At 40.8% G+C, this 20,395-nt stretch overlaps 1 protein-coding gene across 2 annotated transcripts; it reads left to right on the top strand.

The window, feature by feature from the left end:
- Positions 1-353: 353 nt before the first annotated feature.
- Positions 354-19,718, top strand: LOC310863215 (3'-5' exoribonuclease HELZ2-like). Of its 2 annotated transcripts, XM_083771401.1 has the most exons (20): positions 354-473; positions 3,952-5,439; positions 6,077-6,260; positions 6,511-6,618; positions 6,733-7,247; positions 7,341-7,964; positions 8,193-8,991; positions 9,148-9,223; positions 9,416-12,854; positions 13,032-13,117; positions 13,276-13,413; positions 13,507-13,662; positions 13,776-13,920; positions 14,026-14,142; positions 14,219-14,411; positions 15,855-16,001; positions 16,161-16,370; positions 16,502-16,652; positions 17,075-17,242; positions 18,430-19,718. In XM_083771401.1, exons 2-20 carry the CDS (start codon positions 4,073-4,075, stop codon positions 18,543-18,545), a joined length of 8,739 nt encoding a protein of 2,912 aa, XP_083627527.1. In that variant the 5' UTR covers positions 354-473; positions 3,952-4,072; the 3' UTR covers positions 18,546-19,718. The 2 variants fall into 2 exon arrangements, with proteins under 2 accessions (XP_083627527.1, XP_083627528.1); XM_083771402.1 differs by lacking the exons at positions 14,026-14,142; positions 14,219-14,411; positions 15,855-16,001; ... (2 more) ...; positions 17,075-17,242; positions 18,430-19,718 and having other exon boundaries at positions 13,601-13,662; positions 13,776-13,915.
- The last annotated feature ends 677 nt before the right edge of the window (positions 19,719-20,395 follow it).

Genomic DNA, 20,395 nt, shown 5'->3' with positions numbered 1-20,395 from the left:
CAACAGCATTGATGATGATGGTCCCATATGGTCCCTCAGTCCCTAGTCCCTACCTGCTACAGAATGAGCATATAGGGAGGAACTGAGGGGGCTTAAAGTTCTCAGTCCTGGGGACTGATTTCAGACTCCTGAGGATCTCATAGGGGTCATTTAATGAGATCAGTGCAGATTTGCAAAAAAAAAACAGTTTCGTTGTTTTAGGCTTTAAGTTTAAGCCATATGGGGCTAGGTGTTGTTTTCTTCCCTTACACGTTTTCCTTTTTTTCATAGTGTGGCAAAACCGAAACTTAATAGCTAGCCTACATGATCATGTGCCTCGAGGAAATGGGAGTTACTTGCAAATGTTCTCGTCTGATAGATATAGGCAGGCTGCTGCTATCAGGCGGTGCTCACTCACTGTTCAGACTGTTTTCATCAAGTGTCGTCGGTGGGATGGAAATAAAAGCTACACATCTTGATTCCTGAGCATAGAGGTGAGTGTGGAGTAGAAAGTAGATAGATATGTTTCTATACAGTAGGCGCACAAATAGACTGAAATAGAACAGGCTAAGATGGTGGTTTCTCCTTTAGTAGGCTAGTAAATAATAATAAAGTAAATAATAATAATAAGTGTAATAATAATATTAATAATAATAAAAGGGAATAAAAACGGATCTACAAACTTTCGTAAACAATTATTTTGGCAAAGCCACACCCAGTTGTGCGACATATTAAGGCAAGTTAACTAATAGGCTAATATTAATACTCCATGATCATGTAAAGGCTTGTTAATTACCGTGCTTGATTCTATTCCATTTTAGCCTAATGTCCGTGGTTCGGACGGTGCCCTCCCGCGCATCGCTGCATGTGATATAGTCTATTCAACATGAAATGTTATTATTCCATCACAAAATAAACTACAAGTTAATTTGATTTAAGTCAGAGAAAAATAAAATAAAGTTCCTGTGCATGGTGGTGGTACAGAGACAATTTGACCACAGTGACAGTTATGACACTATTATAGCCTATTGCAACATGTAGCCTATACTGTTATTAGTACTGTAGCCTTTAGCCTAATCTAGATCTTGGCCGTTGTTTGGGTTGTTTAGCACCATCAAGGCTCTGTCTGGCACCATCTAGCGGTCTTAAAGACCTACAGGATATTTCAGCACTGGTTTCAGACAAAGAGGAAGTAGCCTATAGACCTAAAATATATAGGCCTACTTTTACCAAAGTGACAGCAATTCAATATATGTGATATCTCAACTACATAGAATAACCAGTCCAGTATTTCAGGATTGATTGATTTTTTTTTTTTAAGATATTTTTTTTGCGGCTTACGCCTTTTATTGATTTTTTAAGGGACAGACAGTAGGCTGACAGGAAACGGGAGAGAGATGGGGGGATGACATGCGGTAAAGGCCGTGTCGGGTCCGGGAGTCGAACCCGCGGCACACCGCGACTGGATCACCAGTCCGGTGCCCAGACCGTTACGCTACGGCCTGGGCCGATTGATTGATTGATTGATTGATTAATTGATTGATTGATTGATTGATTAAGTCAATACAAACGGTTACTTTGTCCTCTTTGTGGACGGTCCAAGATTAAGCATTACACTTGTAATGCTGCATTCATTGTGCATTAGGTCAACCATTTTCAATTAATCAGAACATTTAGAGACGTACAAATATACACTTCTATAACAAAACAAAACAGGAAATCATCATAATGAGAGTAAAAAAGGGAAAAACATGTACAATATGGGGAGAAAGGGGTGGGGGGGAGCTCAGACTTAAATTTACAGGGGCCAGTTTCAAATTGCAGCCGCCCGTAGGTGCTCTTTGAGAGCGGTTTTGAAGGAGTCAAGGGACTTCGTTGAAGGGTCTTAATGGCTATCGGTAGCCGGTAGGGTGTTCCACATTTTAGTGGCATAGGAGCCAAATTAATTTAATCTCTTGTTTGAGCCGAATCTGGGTTGCACGTGGTTTGTTGAACTCCCTCTGCCTCTGGTGTTGTGAGTGTGGACTTCGTTGACATTAAGGAAGTATTTAGACAGGTACATGGGTATCTTGTAGCCAATCTTGTAGACCAGACCAGACCCATTGCAAGATGCTGTACTCTTCGTCAACCCTAAGCCATTCCAGCCTATCAAAATGGGCAGGGGTGAGGTGGGTTCGGGGAGTGAGGCCAAGTAGTAGCCTGATCAGTTTGTTTTTGGAAGTCTGGAGCCTTGTTTTAAGAGCCTTTGAGGTGCTGTGGTACCACTACCAAGAGGTGCATGCGTAGTCGAAGAAACCTTGTACAATTAAGGGCACGTGTTAGAGTCTTCAAGGGGTTTTTGTTGACCAGTGAGGAGATCCTGTACTGGAATCTTGTTCTTTGGTTGACTTTCTTAATGACGTTGGTGCCATTTTATCACCAGAAAGATTTGCCTCCAGGATGGAACCTACTGTAGATACGGTATAGGTAATTCTAATTTCATCTTTTCGTGTGATAATATTGTCACCTACTTTTTTCCCCCACAGTTTTGTTTATTCAAGATTTCAGGGTATACAGTAAATCAGATAATATAACAATGTGACACACCCATATGGGACATACCAAAAAAATACAAAGTACAAATAAATGTCATAACCAAAATGACATTGTGGTAAAATATTGTGGTAGCATAAAAGAAAAATAAATTGTATAGTCCTATACTAACAGGGAAGTGACACTGACAGTTACAAACCATATAACCTGAATCAAGTTTTGAAGACAAACATACGACAAGACAAGACAAGACACAACATGGCATGGTCATTAATTGGTCACCCCTCCAAAACATATTGTCACCTACTTTAACTGAGAAGCCGTCTGCCTTGCTGAGATTACTATTTGATCCAAAGAGAATGGATTCAGTTTTTCCTAGGTGTAAAGAAAGTTTTTTATCAGCGAGCCAGGTGCAGATTTGTTCTCTGAGTGAAGAGACTATGGCCCTCATTTATCAACGCGGTGTACACCCACATTTGGGTGTACACCTTGTGTACACCTGGTGTACACCCATAACCCCGTTGATAAATGAGGGCCTATCTCTCCACCAACATATTTAATATGTTTGATTGATTGATTGAAATATTTATTAACAGTTTGTAGAATGTACAGTACATTTTAAGCACAAACTCAATACAAAGACTGTTAACTGTGAGTGGACGACCCAATTAAGCATTACACTTGTTTACAACAGGGTCCACATTGTTCAATTCATCAAAACATTTAGAGACATACAAATAGACACTTCTATGTAGCTAAAGAACAGAACAGGAATTCATCATATAGGAAGCAAAAAGGGAAAAGATACATATACAGTGAGGGGAAATGGGGTGGGGGGGATTCAGATTTTACAGAGGCCAGTTTCGAATTGCAGCCATCCGTAGGTGCCCTTTGAGAGCGGTTTTGAAGGAGTCAAGGGATTCACATGTCTTAATGACTGTTGGTAGGGCGTTCCACATTTTGGTGGCATAGGAGCGAAAAGAATTTAGTCCCTTGTTTGTGCCGAATCTGGGTTGTACATGGTTTGTTGCACTCCCTCTGGTGTTGTGGGTGTGGACTTCGTTTACATTGAGGAAGTATTTAGAAAGGTACATGGGTATGTACGGGGAATGTCCCCACCTCTTTCTACCAACATATTTCATATGCACAGGGAATGTCCCCACATGTCCCCAGTGAGGTGGGGACATTCCCCGTACATATGAAATATGTTGGTAGAAAGATAGTCTTGATACAATAGAGAACTTATTATTTTATGTTTTGGACACACTGTAGGCAAAAGTGTTGACCATCATACATTGTTCTAATTGTGTGTGTGTGTGTGTGTGTGTGTGTGTGTGTGTGTGTGTGTGTGTGTGTGTGTGTGTGTGTGTGTGTGTGTGTGTGTGTGTGTGCGTGCGTGCGTGCGTGCGTGTGCGTGTGCGTGTGTTTTGTCTTCTTTAGATTCAAGAAATCGAAGGACTTTACCGTGGACTTCATTTTTTTTCCTTTTTTTATCCAGATATGAGTTCTTGTTTTATGCAGATCTAGCGTATTCATTAGATATGAGTATTCCATTAGCACAATGGCAAATAAATGGGCTTATGGGTCCAAATTAACACATCTTTTATCAACACATGACTTTAAGCGTGTGTGCGCTGAATGCTCAGTCAAAGAGAATGAAATTACATATTTACTCAAATCTGCCAGGCACCAGTGTGCACACAATATTCTAATTGGAAAAGCAAAGGCCAGTGACAAATGGAGGCCTATTTCTCGACGACCCACACTTCCAAATCCGAGTTTGTATGAAGTGTGCTGGTACTTTTCAGAGGGCTCTGGTTGTAAAAAACACAAGAACCGATGTACCTTTGCCAGAAGCGATGAGGAAGCCACGGTATGGAACTTTGAAAAGAGCCAGGGATTAAACCACACCTCATTCTGCCAGCGTATAGCTCAAACTGAAATAGTTGCTGCTGAGCTCGACACTGGTAAACTTCAAAAACCTGAAACCCTGAGCGACCTGTTAGGTATTTTAGACCTAACAGCTGCGTGTTCCTCGTGTTCTGTCCAAGAGAAGGAGATAACTTACTCTCTTCAGTCAGTTAGTCACTGTTGTGGTAAAGATTTGCTTTTAGCCAAAGTCAAAGGCTCTAACCAATGGAGACCGATTTCACCCCAGCCAACAATACTTAGGAGTAAAAGTAGCCTTTATCAAGTATGCATATATTTTGAGGAAGGCTCTGGTTGCACAAAAAATGGGAGGAAATGCACATTTGCAAGAAGTATGGAGGAGGCCACAGTATGGAACTTCGAAAAAGACAAAGGGATAGATACTGCAGAGTTAATTAGACTTGTAACGGAATCTGAAAAAAATGCCATGCAGCCAGAGATCATAGCTGAAAACATACTTAAAGAGTTTTCAGGTGAATTTCTTGAGTTCTGTCAATATTGTTTTCTAGGCAGTCCACCAAAATTGAGCTCAAACAGCACTTGCTCATCAGATGCCATGCATGCCTGGAACCCAGTTTTAGTCCATCACGTAACACACGGTCAGGGTAAGGAAGTGTACAGCCAGGTGCGCCCTCTTCCCCCAAACTGCAGATATGAATACTGTAGCCACGTTCAGCACGGCATGCCCTGTTGGCACGGGGCCTCCCAGTGCCACTGTGCCCATAGCGAGGTAGAGTTGGCCGTGTGGAAGGCAGAAGAAAGTGGGTCTCTCGTTCGTGCAGAGCTCCTTCTGCTGAGTCAAGACAGAAAGGTTGAGCCCTGCAGCCAGGTGGCCATCTACTGCAAAGCTTGCCTCCTGGTCTTGTCCTCTCAGGAGAGCTTCCTGAAGCATTGTGCCTCCTTGGAGCATGCCCAGATGATATCTGAAGATACCACCATCAAGTGGGGATGTCGCCCCCCTCCCCACTGCAGCAGGGAGCAGTTTTCCATATGTGACAGGTAAAAGTGCTCTGCTCACCTTCGAATGTGCACATTCACTGATATGCTTTATTCCTGAACAGTTAATACCGGTATGCAACTTGCATTGTCTTTAGTGTGTGTGTGTGTGTGTGTGTGTGTGTGTGTGTGTGTGTGTGTGTGTGTGGGTGCGTGCGTGCGTGCGTGCGTGCGTGCGTGCGTGCGTGCGTGCGTGCGTGCGTGCGTGCGTGCGTGCTGCCTCTGTAAGTACAGTATGGTGGTTTCCTCTGTAGTTCTTTGGGGTGGTTGACTATATACTGTAGCACCGCTGATACAAACTAAGGGCATGTATGTTAAGCCCCTCTATGGTTCTTTACATGTTCTCATTGGTTCTTCAGCTTAGTTTAGGCACAGGTTATGGTTCTATATAACACCATTTGGAAAACAGGGGCTATAGCCCCCCCAGCCCCCAAATGTGCCATTCAGTTTACACACACTCAAAGGATCATGATGAAAAAAAAATACTTTTGTGTATACCAATGAATTAACTTCAAATAGTCACATGATTTTCATAAAACATGATTATTTCCCCTCTATCCTCTGATTTCTGGGGCATGGATTTGGCCTTTCACTCTGTACAGTTTACAGTATTTAATGATGCTTCTACTTCTCTTTCAAGGCCAGACACTTGTGAGTATGGAAACAGCTGTGTAAAAGCACATTCTGTGGTGGAACTGGAGGAGTGGCGGATCCGTGCCAAAGAACAACAAGAGATAAAGCTTAACATTGAAGCTCAAGGCTTCATGCCTTATGGTGAAAAGCTCTTAGAGGAATACAGAAACAGCAGCAATGAAGTATATGTTGTAAGTAAGAGTTTTGTCCAATTTACATTGTTTATATAGATAGATAGATAGATAGATAGATAGATAGATAGATAGATAGATAGATAGATAGATAGATAGATAGATAGATAGATAGATAGATAGATAGATAGATAGATAGATAGATAGATAGGTGATTCATTGATTGATAGCCTACTACAGTATAAACCATTGTATTTTAAGAATATATATACATCATTAATGAAAATAAATGATTGAAATCATTGAACAGATGTCTGACCAAGTTGATGATGTCAGTGTTATGTGTGATGAAGAGTTATATGTGGACTGTGAGCAGGCTAATGCAAGCTTGCACTGGAACTTTCATGTCAACACAGAGGTACATTTTAACTATACATTTCTATTGGTTTCAAATAAGTTTAAAAACTTTTAAACAAAAAGTAATTAATGTACATCTTTGTTGTAGTTAGCTAATACGTTTTTGTTTATACAGAGGCTACTTGTTCATGTGGCGCTGCTGAAACAGGAGCCAGGAGCTTCATTCTCCCTTGGAGAAATCAGTTCCATGCCCTGCACCTATGTCTCAGGTGAACAGTTCAAGAGCACAGACATGACCTATGACATCACTGTGTCCTTTGAGGCCCTCAACCCAGGCCTCTACGAACAGTGGTTGGTGCTGGATTTTGACATGAGACCAGTGCTGCTGAAAAAGCTCAAGGTTAGGGTCGGACAGCCAACGCCAGAAGGCATGGAAGGACCACCTGTGGCCCGTGGTACGTCCTCTCAAAGTCTTGAACGCTGGCATCGAGGAAACCGAGTCATCATCCCATGTGTAAACCGAAAAGAAGACCAGGAAGAGCTGTTAAAGGAGTACAAGCCTCCTCAGATTAGTTTTCTTTACAAACCCACCAACATCAACCAAACACCTCTGAGTCATGAAAACTACAAGGAGAGAATGCACCAGTTCCTGTATGATGAGGAAAGGGCAGAGGAAGAAGTTGTCTCAAGGTAGTATGATTATCAATTAATCTTGTCCTTTCACAACTCTTTAATATATAAGCATTATGTAAAACAAGTGCATATTCTTTCTCTTTACTTTAGACTAAATTTTTGTGGAGAAGCTATTGTTTCAGACACTCTTCAAGATATGAAGGCGCCTCATGGAGAACTGTACTGCACTGTCTCAGTTACTTGTAAGCTCACACCAGACACCCCAGAGGGATCGGTACTGAGACGAAGTGTCCAGGCAGCTTTCATAGCACCATTATCTTCAGCTGGGAACCAGTCCAAGGTTTATGAAGCCATCGTTGTACGAGATACTATGACTGAGAACAAAATGCACCTACTACTCTCCAAAAGATGCTGCTCAGAGCTGGACCTCAGAAACAATGAAACACGTCAGATGGAGGTGCAATTTCAGCTGAACCGTCTGTGGTTCTGCAAGATGCACAAAGCTGTAGATCTCCTACCAGATACAAAGAGAGTGCTGCCAGACTTCAAAATATGTGGAGTTCCTGTGAATGACAGTAGCTCTGACAAGGTCAATGCCAAGCAGCAGGCTGCAATCGATTTCATCATAGGCGATTCAGATGTGCGAAAAGATGTGGCACCACTTCTTATCTATGGACCATTTGGAACTGGAAAAACATTCACACTGGCTACCGCAGCCAGAGAGCTCTCTCAGCAACCTGATGTCAGAGTGCTGATCTGCACGCACACCAACAGGTACTTATTCAAAATGTAGAATCGATCCTAGGCAGATGTTTGTGAAAACCATGTTCTGAATCAGTTAATTTAACCACCTTTTATGCATAGTTCTTGATTGTAATAAAGTTAGTAATAAAAGTTCATTACTAATTGGAATGGTTATTAACTTCATATAATTTTAAAGAATACTGCTTGTAATTATTGTATTGACAGTAACATTTTAACAGTTCCAACCGTTCCTTTTAGTTCTGCAGATCTCTATGTCAAAGATCACTTCCATCCTTTCATCAAGCAAGGACACCATGGATTAAAGCCAATTCGAATAAAGGCAAGAAACTATGGCAATTCTTTGAATGCTACCGATGCAGTCACTCTGAAATATTGCCATCTCTCAAAAGATGGACAATATTTTCTACCTCCCACGAAGGCTGTCCTGGATCGCCACAGAATCGTGATAACAACTACCTCAATGGCACAACACTTTCATGACCTAAAGCTGCCTAGTGGCTACTTCACCCACATTCTGATTGATGAAGCCTCCCAGATGCTGGAATGTGAAGCCCTGATGCCTCTTGGTCTGGCTGGGCCAAACACCAGAGTTGTTCTAGCCGGAGATCACATGCAGATGGGACCCAAGCTCTTCTCAGTGGAGGACGGCCAGCGTTCTAATCACACGCTTCTGAATCGACTGTTTCACTTCTATCAAGGACAAAGGAGTGATGCTGCCATGAAAAGCAGAATAATTTTCAACGCAAATTATCGCTCGACCAAAGAAATAGTGGACTTTGTATCCACTCAGTTCTATGTCGGCAAGAATGATGCTATCAAGGCTGTTGGAAAAGTTCCAGTGCATCCAGATGGCCACTCCCTGAAGTTCTATCATGTAAGAGGAGAGTGCCACATGGAAAAAGATTCTATGTCATGGTACAATACTGCAGAGGTCGCAAAAGTTGTTGAAATAGTACAAGATGTTCTGGAACATTGGCCATCTGTATGGGGAAAGAAGGACAACAGCTCTATCTGTGTTCTATCAGAGGGATTTCAGGTAAAGTAGGACACAGTTTTTTTTATTGTTGACTCTTGTTATCATTGGAATAATGCCTACAAGTTGATAATTTATAATAATGAGTAGGGAAAACACTTTCCTCCAAAACACTTCTTACCATGAGCCTGTTCTTTGTTTTTGGTGGATTTGTCATAGGTTCAACAAATCAGAAAGGAGCTCTGGAAAAAACACCTTGTTGGAGTCAAAGTTGAGAACATCGCAAATGTTCAAGGTGATTTTAGTTTAACCTTAGATGTTCCTAGAATTGATTAAATTGTATCTTGATAAGATAACGAATTAGTAACCATTGAATGGAATCTGGCTTATTCATCTAAAATATAGTATTCAAATGTACTGTTGATGGTATTAATATCCAATTTAATTAAAAATGTCTTACTCTGAAATGTGTCTATTTTGTCTACAGGAAAACAATTCAGGGCTGTTATAATCACAGCTGTTCAAACACGTGAAAGCCTAAAATCATCGTACTTACCTGGTGTTCAGCTCTTCAATGATCCTCGTGTTTTAAACACAGCCATGACCAGGGCTCAGTCCCAAGTGTTTGTGGTTGGAGATGCTGCTGCCCTCTGCACCTTTGGAACATGCTCAAGGATCTGGAAGAACTACATAGACCACTGCATAAACAAGGAAAGTGTTAAACCAAACCACCTCACCAAAGATTTCTTTGACAGAGATATCAATGAAATGTCAAGGTTCCGACGATTTGAACAGCCAGATGATAGCGACATTCACACAGATTCAATTCTTAAAGAACTGGAAGATGACATTGCCATCATGGAAACAGAATGCAGTTCAGACAAATTTGAGCCTCTGAAAAAGGATGAGTCTACATACAATGTCACAGATGCTGAGAAAGATCACCTTAAGGAGCTATGTATAAGTCGTCCAAATATGTTTTTCCGGGGACAGTTGGTTATGGAGTCGTTTGACACAGGTTATATCATACCATTTGACAACCCCACCAAACGTGTAAGCCTGAAAGGCAGGCAGAACTTGGGTAAGGCCTTTCATGGAGATGAAGTGGTGTTGAAGAGAACATTCTGTGACGGCAATGCACAGAATAAGGTTGTTGGGGTCACCGAGATGGCTGAATCACCCCGTGTATTTGTGTGCACGCTTGAGGATGAAGATCACTACAAAACAAGTGAACGAAAACGAGTGAAACCTGAGGAAAAACCCAGAAAGATGATGATACCACTTGCTAGAAATGCTCCCAAACTATGCATATTGGTTAGCGAGAAAGACCGCAATCTCATCCCAGTATGGGACCATAGTAACACACATTGGACCATTAAAAAGAGTGTTCGTGAAGAGCACAAACAGAAGTATGTTTTTTTGGTGGAAGTGGTTTGCTGGAAAGAACATAATATTTTCCCACTGGGGAGGGTCATAGATGTTCTCCCAATTGGAAAAACTTTGGATGATGGCCTAAGAATTTTAGATGCAGAATTCAGAGTTAAATCTCCCATCGAATACACAGATGGTGAAGATGCCAGATCAGAAACTAAGTGGGGGCACACTTGCCCAAGAATAGAAGACTTACACAAGGTTATAACATTCACTGTTGATCCGGAAAATGCCAAAGTGTTGGATGATGCCATCAGCGTCAAGGAATTTGATGATGACCACTATGAAATCGGAGTTCATATTACAGATGTGGCTAGCATGGTGAGACCAGGGGATGCATTAGACAGAGAAGCAAAATGTTGTGGTACCACATATTACCGTCCAGTGACAGAGTCCATCCCTATGTTTCCACAATGCTTCAGCAAAGAGTGGAGTCTTCTGCAACGTCACAATCGCAGAGTTATTTCGCTAATATTCAAAGTTAAAAAGGCAACAGATGAGATTGTTGGAGAGCCAACATTCCAGCTCTCTGTAATCAAATCTAATCAACAGCTGTCTTATGACGGGGCAGAGGACATCATTGAGAAAAGATCCCTCCCAGATCCCTCCCAGATCTGTATCAACCCCAAGTTTGATACAGTAGAAGACTGTGTCTCAATGGCTTATCGTTTCGCAAAAGCCCAAAGAAGAGCTAGACTTAAAGACTGGGCTTATGCTCGTCCTGATGATCACCAATTACCTGGGAAGAGGAGAGCCCATCTAATGATTGAGGAGCTTAGTGTGTTGTTCAACAGTTGGACATCTCACGTTTTGATCCATGCACAAGAAACGAAAAATTGCACGCCCCTTCGATGTCAGGCTCCACCAAATCCTGAAAAGGTTGAAGAGTTGAAGGAGATGTATGGACATCTCATACCATTATCTTTTCATTTGAAGCACAGAGTGCTGGACTGTGAACAAGAAGTGGCAGGGGAGGAAGGTTTCCGTGTCCTCACGAAAGTGTGGCATGAAATTCTGTCAGCTGCCCAAACAGAGAGTGACGTAGACAAACTAGTTGATCTAATTGCGACAGATGACTTCCATCCTCAGCTTCTACCAGCAGTAATTCAGTTCCGAAAGTGCTTCGGGAAATCTTACATAATACGTTCAAACTCATCACCCAAAGCAGATGTTGGGCACTATTTGCTGAAATTAAGGTCTTACACACAAGCCTCCTCACCGTTAAGACGATTCCTTGACATCATTTTGCAGAGGCTTTTGCACTCAATATTATGTGGCGTTCCAGTCCAGTACTCTACAGGAGAAATTGACATTTTGTCGCAACATTTTGAAGAGAGCATCAAGACTGCAAAGCAGTATGAACAAAAGGCTGAGATGATCTCCTTTGCAGTGAACATGAAGAAACAAAATGTCTCAAAGGTAGCATTTGTTGTTAGCGCAGACTCAGAACAAGAGAGTTTCCGCGTGTCATTTCCTTTTGACAAGAGCATATTTCCAGACAGCTTACCGATTATGTACAGAGATTTACAACTGGAGGAGCAACCATGTCCTGAAAGAAATGGTACAACTCTTAAGTGGAGAAGACGAATCTATTCTGCCAGCAAATCCACCATCAAGCAAATCCACGATGAAGTGGAAAGGATGCAAAACCATAGTCCCTGCACTGAGATTCCTCTCTCAACCTGGAAAGCCATTGTTGAAGCAATTGACAAAGGCAATTGGAATCAAGCTAGGTTACTCATACAGCATGCTGATACAAAGCAAGAGGAAGTTGAGGAACAACTAGATGTTGGTGAGAAGCTTAACAGTGAGACCAGCTTATGCAGCTCAGAAGAAGAACATTATGTAGACCTTGCTCTCCAGTTGACATCAGGTGACACCCTTCAGGTCCAAATGACATCAGCAATAAAAAGAGGGCAACACACACCCACTGTTCAGCTGGTGTTCATCAAACCAAAGTTTGAGATTTGTGTGGATCATGCCCATGACCCTATCCTATGTTTCTCAAAATATGCTTACCGTCCATCCAAGTCTTCATATAGGGACATAGATGAATATATACGGGTGTGGAAACCTATGTGTGAGATGGAGTCTGCTGCAACTGCAGTGGCTGAAAGTGACAGCATAGTCATTGAGGACTTGATGGTAAGCTTGAGTCAAGAGCAGGATTCCATTCTAAAAGGAAGCTTTGTCCTAACCCTCGCTTGCATTGAGAAATGGGCCATTGAATTCAATCTTGCGAATTGCTTCCTTTGCATACGGAAACGGGGTTTGCCATTGACTGAGACTCTTGACCTCAATGTAGAGGTGGATCCTGGCGATTTCACATGGGTGGCCCATGGTGTCACATACAAAATGGAAGACATTGAGTGCTCCAAAGCAAAGAAAGTGGACTTCTATGTCAATCATTTGCCAATGGACAACATTCCAGAGTGTGTTTTTCAGAAAAAAACAGATTTCACAGTTGAACTAGTGCCAAAGCTGCTACCAGACATGTAAGTGTTAATTGCAAATTGATTATCTTACCAGCTCACAATTCTTTAAAGCTATCTGTACAACATTTTATGTAATTGCATAAATTCCATCCAGTTCACTTCATTAATGAATATATTTTTGAATAGCAGACACTTCAAATTTGAACATACAAATGTTTTATTTTATTTTATGTGTAGACGAAAAGAAAGTGCTGTCATCAACATTGCATCTGCTTGTGACCTTGTCAAGAAGCTAGCTCTTGGACATCACATTCAAAAAGAAGGTAAGCTAATCTGTTTGGACAGTAGTGAAAAGTTACATTATTTTATAAATTTGTACCAAATCAAAACAAATTGAAAGAAATTGTTCCAGGCAACAACCTCCCTTTATGCGCACCTGATATCATTGAAGTTTTAATGTTTCTTAAATTTTGTTTGATAGTGACACCATACGAGATCGGCCGATGGCAGCTGATGAAAAAAGAACCACCAAAAGGACTGCCACGGTTGAACAAGAGCCAATGTGATGCTGTGGAAAAAGCTCTCAAACACAACTTCACACTTATACAAGGACCACCAGGTAAAATGTAACATTATGCTGCATGCTGTACCCTGATGCCTCAGGATTAATTTCAGTTATTTAAAATAACTTAAAACTAATTATGTTTTATAGGCACTGGAAAGACAGTGGTGGGAGTATACATTGTGTACTGGTTCTTGGAGATGAACTCCATGACTAACAGGAAAATCGTTGACCCTAATGACAGCAAGAAGAAAGAAGTTATTCTCTACTGTGGTCCTTCCAACAAATCTGTTGATGTTGTTGCAGGTAAGTTACTTTGTGTGTTAACACTGTCATTTCTCCTGTATTTGTTTAGTTTCAATGAATCATATGCAATGCAGTGAATTATACATACATGTCTTTGAATGTTTAATGTGTAGAATACCTGTTGAGGTTTGGCGATGCTCTGAAGCCCCTCAGAGTCTACAGCCAACAAGTGGAGTTGCTGGACTACCCATATCCAGGTTGCACCCTCAAGTTCCCTCCAAGGTCACTTCGCCAAGAGTGCTCCAAGGCAGAACTCAGGTATTGTAACCACAGTATTCAAGTTTGTGCTATTCATTTTCATATGAACATTTGAATTCATTTTGTATCCATAATTCACATTTCCCTTCAATTGATTCTTTTTAGGAGCATCACACTGCATCATCGCATACGCGAGAAAGAAAACCCTCATTCTGAGGAGATAAAAGCATTTGACCACAGAATAAAAGAAGGGCCAAAACTGTCTGACGAAGAAGTGAAAGAGTAAGCTCGCATACACTGTTTAATTTTTTTTTTTTTTTTTACCACCGTATAACACAATGGATTCTTTCCCTTGTAGCTACAAAAAGCTTCTCAGTAAAGCTGGGAAGCATGAGCTTGAACGACATGATATTATACTGTGCACATGTACAGCAGCTTCCACCCCCAGCTTGAGAAGCACAGTCAGTGCTCGGCAGATACTCATTGATGAATGTGCAATGGCCACTGAACCGCAGGCCCTAATTCCATTAGTCTGCTACAAGCCGGAAAAGGTGTGTTGAACTATTTTAGTGTAAATATTCTGATGTTTCTATCTGGATCTGTTTTTTATTTATTTGTTTTGTATTTTTTTTTATTGTTGTTCATCAAAATTGCTTTCATTCCAACAGTGTCTGGATCGGTTTGACAATTGACTGTTGACCTCATCATGGTTCTTCAGTATGTCTATGAGCATGTGCAAGATTTGTTTTTGCAATGTGAAATTGATATACATATTTCTATGCATATGACTATACAAAGAAGTATAGGAATATATAGAAATATGGGGACCGGTTTTGGGGCTGGTGGTGGATTGGTGTGAGGCTTGCAGTGGAAGTGAAAAGTCACAGTTTCCGGCGGTAAAGTGGCATGTTTTACCTCATCTGCTCAGTGTCAGTGACCACTTTGTGTCTGCACGGAAATACTGTATAGTATATACAGTGGCCGACTGGCCGTGCCATTGACTGCACTTCAAACCAGTTTGAACACGGGGGAACACGCCTGTTTCCCGTAAATAGGCACAGTAGCGTTTAATCAGAGGTCTTCAACAGTCTTCAACTACATTTTGAGGATCTGAAAATACACATGAATCCAGCTATCTATGAAATCTATGAAAAAGTTTAATCGGCAACAGAATTTTATACAATACTGTATGTAGTGGGGTTCCCTGATTCTCTTAGCTAGGGGGTACTTGGCCTGAAAAACGTTGAAGACCCCTGGTTTTAAGTACAGTAATTACACAACATAATGCAGTTTTTCTAATAAACACTTCCAATTTGCATGTCATACTCTGCATTCAGAACCAGTCTGATTTAGGCCTAATGGATACCAGTTGGCAATAAGCAGGATATAAGAACACTAGAATAAGACTGGCTGTTGATGACTGATTAAATTAGGCTAAAGCCTCGTAAATGTATATTGTTCACTCATCTGTTGGAGTGGCCATTGAGAGAATGCTAATTCGAGATCTCGAAATAGTAACTTGTGGTCTCTAAATACTATTTAGTGCTCTCGAATTACTAATATGTTTTCTCGTGATCTCGAATTACTAATTCGAGACCATGAGTTACAGTACTAATTAGTAATCTCGTGGTCTCAAATTACTAATTTGAGATCACGAGATAATGACTTAGTAATTTGAGAGCACAAAATAGTATTTCGAGACCACGAGATAACTAATTAGTAATCCGAGAGCACGAAATAGTATTTCGAGACCAGTTACTATTTTGAGATCTCGAATTAGCATTAAAAAAAAACATCTCTCTCTCAATGGCCACTCCAGGGCTTAGGTTTAAGTCGCTTGAGTTCTGAGTACATTTAGTTGACTGAGAGCTGATTGTCACACTAATGCACCATTAAGCCATTATGTGGGCTTTATTGTGCATGAGCAGTCGTTTTGGATGTCATTCAGATGTGGTGCCTGATAAAATAATAACTACTGCACTTTATCCCTTTAGATTGTTTTGCTTGGTGACCACAAACAGCTGCGACCCATTGTCAATAATGTGCACGTCAGGAGGTTGGGGATGTCTAAATCCCTGTTTGAGCGTTACTTCACCCTCTACAGGACTAGGGCAGTGATGCTGGACACCCAATACAGAATGGTGAGACCATGTCAAGGATACAGTATTATGTAAAGTATATGATTACTGTAGGTAATCTTTGCTTTATTCTGTTGTGAGATGGACGATTAATATCATAATTTTAAAATTGTCAAGTAAAACAAATTCTAGTTAATGATGGTGAATTATGCACCGTTATAGCATGAAGACATATGCAAATTCCCATCGATGGAATATTATGAAGGACGTCTGCAAACCATGGTAGAGCGGCCAAACAGTGTCTTCATGGTTGACCAAAAGCCAAAGTCGGTCATTTTTGGAGACGTTCGAGGAGATGAGATCAGTCAGGTTGTGCGCACAGCAAAGGGCAATGAGAACTCCAAAGCCAACTTGGAAGAGAGAGATATAGTGGTATGGTATTAAACTACCTTTTGTTCCAGTATTATTCAGTGTTAAACTATATAGCTGAATGTCATACATTTGCTTAGAGAAAGTTAGTATGGTATGCTTATTAACCTTTGTTTTTTTTTGTTTTTGCACAGGTAAAGTTTGCTAAACAACTGGTTGAGAAATCCCGTATAGAACAACAAAGTATTGTGATTCTGTCTCCCTACAATGCCCAAGTGTCAGAAATCAAAGATTGCCTGAAGGAAATGGACAAAATTACTGTTACCACCATTACAAAAAGTCAAGGTGACTGTTGCCTTTCTCTATCCAGCAGTTGATTCATTTTTATTATTTTTTTCCTTCCATAAACAAGCTGTGTGGCTTTGAAATTCCTAATCTCCTTGCCCATGTGGACCAGCTCAGTGGTCTTGGTTAGAGTGTCCACTCTGAGATTGGGAGGTCAAGGTTCTATTCTCTGGCCAGGTTATACCAAAGCCTATAAAAACAGGACACTAGTGTCATGTTCAGGGGTGTACATCACGCTACAGAAACAGTAGATTATAGGCTCCTGCCCTATGGGCCACATTACATACATACTGTACATATACATTACATTACATGGCTCGGCAAGACTTACTCTATCCAAACATTTAATCAGCCAACTTGAATGCCGCTAAAGTGTAATAATGAACTGTAATGAAACTGCTGTATAATATTGTGTCTTCCAGGCAGTGAATGGCGATATGTCATCATATCTACTGTGCGCTCTCTGCCCTCTTTGGAGATTGAAAGACAGCCAGACAGAGCCTGGCTGTCCAAACAGGTGGGCTTTGTGGGTGACCCCAACCAGATAAATGTAGGCATCACCAGAGCCAAAGAAGGACTGTGCATTGTTGGTAAGATAATATTACTAGTGTACTACAGTACAAAGTTTACTTTGTATTTCTAGTTTACTACTGTGTATTTCTAGTTTACTACTGTGTTAAGCCAGCCTTCCTCTGCCTTTGCAATGCATATTGCCCCAGGCAGATTAAGTCTGGCCCCTCTCAATTGTGGGAGGACTTCACGGCCGAAGTGGTGACGAGCCAACCAGATTGGTCTGGAACCAGGCCCAGTATGCAAATATGGGGCTGGACAAAATCGAATACTGAGAGGGACGAGAATATTCACACAGTGATATGTGTATCGCTACACGAGGCTACTAGTGTGTAGTGAACCTCTCAGTCATAACTTATTTGATAAGCCCATTCTAACTAGGCCCCAATAAACAGAGCTAACCACTTAAGCCCTACCACTTAAGTTTTCAACACCACACATATTTATAACCATCATCGCATCACAATGCAACATGTTGATATATTGTAGACTTGTTCGTTTTATCAAGCAATGAACACTGTTGCACGAGACAGGAGTGGCTTAGGGGTAGAGTGGCAGGTAGAGCAGCCGGATATATGAACCAACCATGAGGTTCCCAGTTCGATCCCAGGCTCCCACAGAGTTAGTGTCGAAGTGTCCTTCAGTCCTTGAGCAGGATCTGAACGATGTGCAGGTTGGTTGCCTTGCATGGTTTCATCTGCCATCGGTGTATGATTGGCCAAATGTAATGCATAATCTATGTAAAGCTCTTTGGAAAAGCACTATATAAATGGACCATTTAAAAAGATGCACCATTTTGCACGGTGGAGTATAAATGAAGATTAACTTTACATCAGACGCAGGGCTTAATTTATGCTGCAGCTGCCCGGATCTCGGCTGCGGTGTTCTGTCACCTCAAATAGGCTATATATGGCTAATAATTATTATTAATTCAACTTTAATATTTTCTCCTCAATGTCCCTTTCTCCAATGGAAAGGACCATGGATGAAACGAAACCAAGTTATGTTTGTAAATCGCCACAATTTAAACACTATATTATTCGTTGGTGCGCCCGTGAGCAGGGTGATCTGACTCCACAAATAACACAAAGGCACAAATGCTTGCATTGACCATAACTGTAATGTTGCTGCCTATCTGTGTACTGGTTAAGGGTCCATTGTGAGTAGTTTTCTTCATGTTATTTTTTTCTGTTGTCTTCCCTAAAAGGAAACCAGGAATTACTGAACTGCAGTCCAGCTTGGAGACAACTCCTAAAGCATTACACAGCAAATACCTCTGTGACAAAAGCTGAAAACATTTCTGTGCGAAGGGTAGCCAGATAGATTGTTTTCTCTGTGGTCTAACAGCCTTTGCGGATGTTGGCTGAAAGGATTGTTTGAAGTCTTCTATTGTGTTTTTTTGTTGCACATTGGAGAAATCAATCTGGATGCTAATACTTATATTCTGTGCATGACACGGAATGAAGCCAAGTATAAATCAGCCATAATGTGATCTGCTACTGCCACTGTAGAAGAACTCGGTCCAAGGCAGCACACAACCGTGATGACCATGGCACAATTGTTTTAAATATTTTAGTAACATGCTGATAATTTATTATCCAATTTTTTACAAATGTGTACGATAGCTGATTTTTATATTACATTAATGTGAAATTGTCTTTTGCATTGTGATCTTCATAATTTTTTGTAAGAATTGACAAAAGGTGTACTTATATAAAGCTTTTACAGTATGTACATTAGCTATATTCAGCCCAAGATTGCATGTAATATATGTATGTGTAGCATTCCTAGACACTCACAAGCATGCACACCATAAAAAGTCACTTAAGGACAGATGGACTCTCACATAACATTTTTACCATCTCGCTTCAACACCAAGCAATTAACCAGACACCCTGTGTTTGATTTAACATAACACTTTGACCTCTCTCTAAGGCTAGTCCACTGCAACCTCTTGCATCAGAGCTTAACTCTGCAGGCCAACACCAAACTGTAAATATGTTCTTTCTATAGCAACCCATCTTGTTGTTACCTTCACCACTCTCAGGAGAACAGACCACAACCTGAGATGTATAACTTTGTGAGCCTCTGTCCCCACAGAGAAAACCATTTGATCTCAGGAATTTCAAATAAATGTGTTTGTTCTAATAATCTTTTATGAATGTTGTCCATGCTTGATGCTTTCAATCATTGATTGTATTACTTTATTGTCACTGCAGTGATTTTCATTGCATATTCTAGTGTGTGATCAAATGCATTACATTATATTACATTATGTTGACAAATTAGTCTGGCATCACTGACTGTATGATGGATTTATTAATAATAAACCAGAAAGAAAGGTTATCAATACAGCATTATCCTGTTCATACTACACATGCCAACTGGGTTCCAACAAGAATTAAAGAAATATATGGTTTACTGAGCAAACATATGCCAACTCAGGTCTTGTTTTGTTTTTTTAAGATGTAAAATAAATTCACTCAAAACATGCAGTATATTGTAGCCCTTTAATGCCTTTTTTAATAAACTACCATTGGATTTCACTAGCCTACTTGTACCTGTATGAGTGAGTGAGTGACTAATAGCCTCTAATGATTCTTACTTTTTTGTGGGTGAGGTTGCAGTTAGTCAAGAGCGTCCCCAACTGGAATAGATTCTAATTACATTACCCTTCAAAATGAGTGATAAGTAAGTACGGTATGTAAGCCTTGCCGAGCCATGATGGCAGGAGCCTATCTCCTGTTTATGTAGTGTGTGAGGCAGCTTTGATGTACAAGTACATCCCCCGGTAACAAGAAGACTCACCCCGTTTCTGTTTTCCTCCCAGAATTTTCCCCAGTGAGGGGTGGGAGAGGCTGGACAGCAGACGGCTGGATTTTGAATTTCTCTAACTATAAACTTTCATGGCAGCAGACAGCCTAAGTACAAATATAATTTATGAAAAGCTACTACAGTGAAGTCTGTTCACAGAAGTTGTTGTAGGATATGTGGGGATTATCTGACGAGGTACCATTTGAGGGGGCAAAACCTTACATATACTGTACTAAATAATACTAAATTGTTTATAGGGTCAATATAAGTAATATAATATAGCCTTTCCACAGGAGTAGCTTTTTATATTTTTCCAAAAAGAATACAAACAGCCAATAGCATATTACAATTGTGTCCCA

This window comes from Protomyctophum parallelum (genome assembly GCF_964188405.1).
Source record: "Protomyctophum parallelum genome assembly, chromosome: 8".
Lineage (NCBI taxonomy): Eukaryota > Metazoa > Chordata > Actinopteri > Myctophiformes > Myctophidae > Protomyctophum > Protomyctophum parallelum.
The sequence above is the reverse complement of the archived record's forward strand: the minus strand, read 5'-3'. Positions and strand labels throughout refer to the sequence as shown.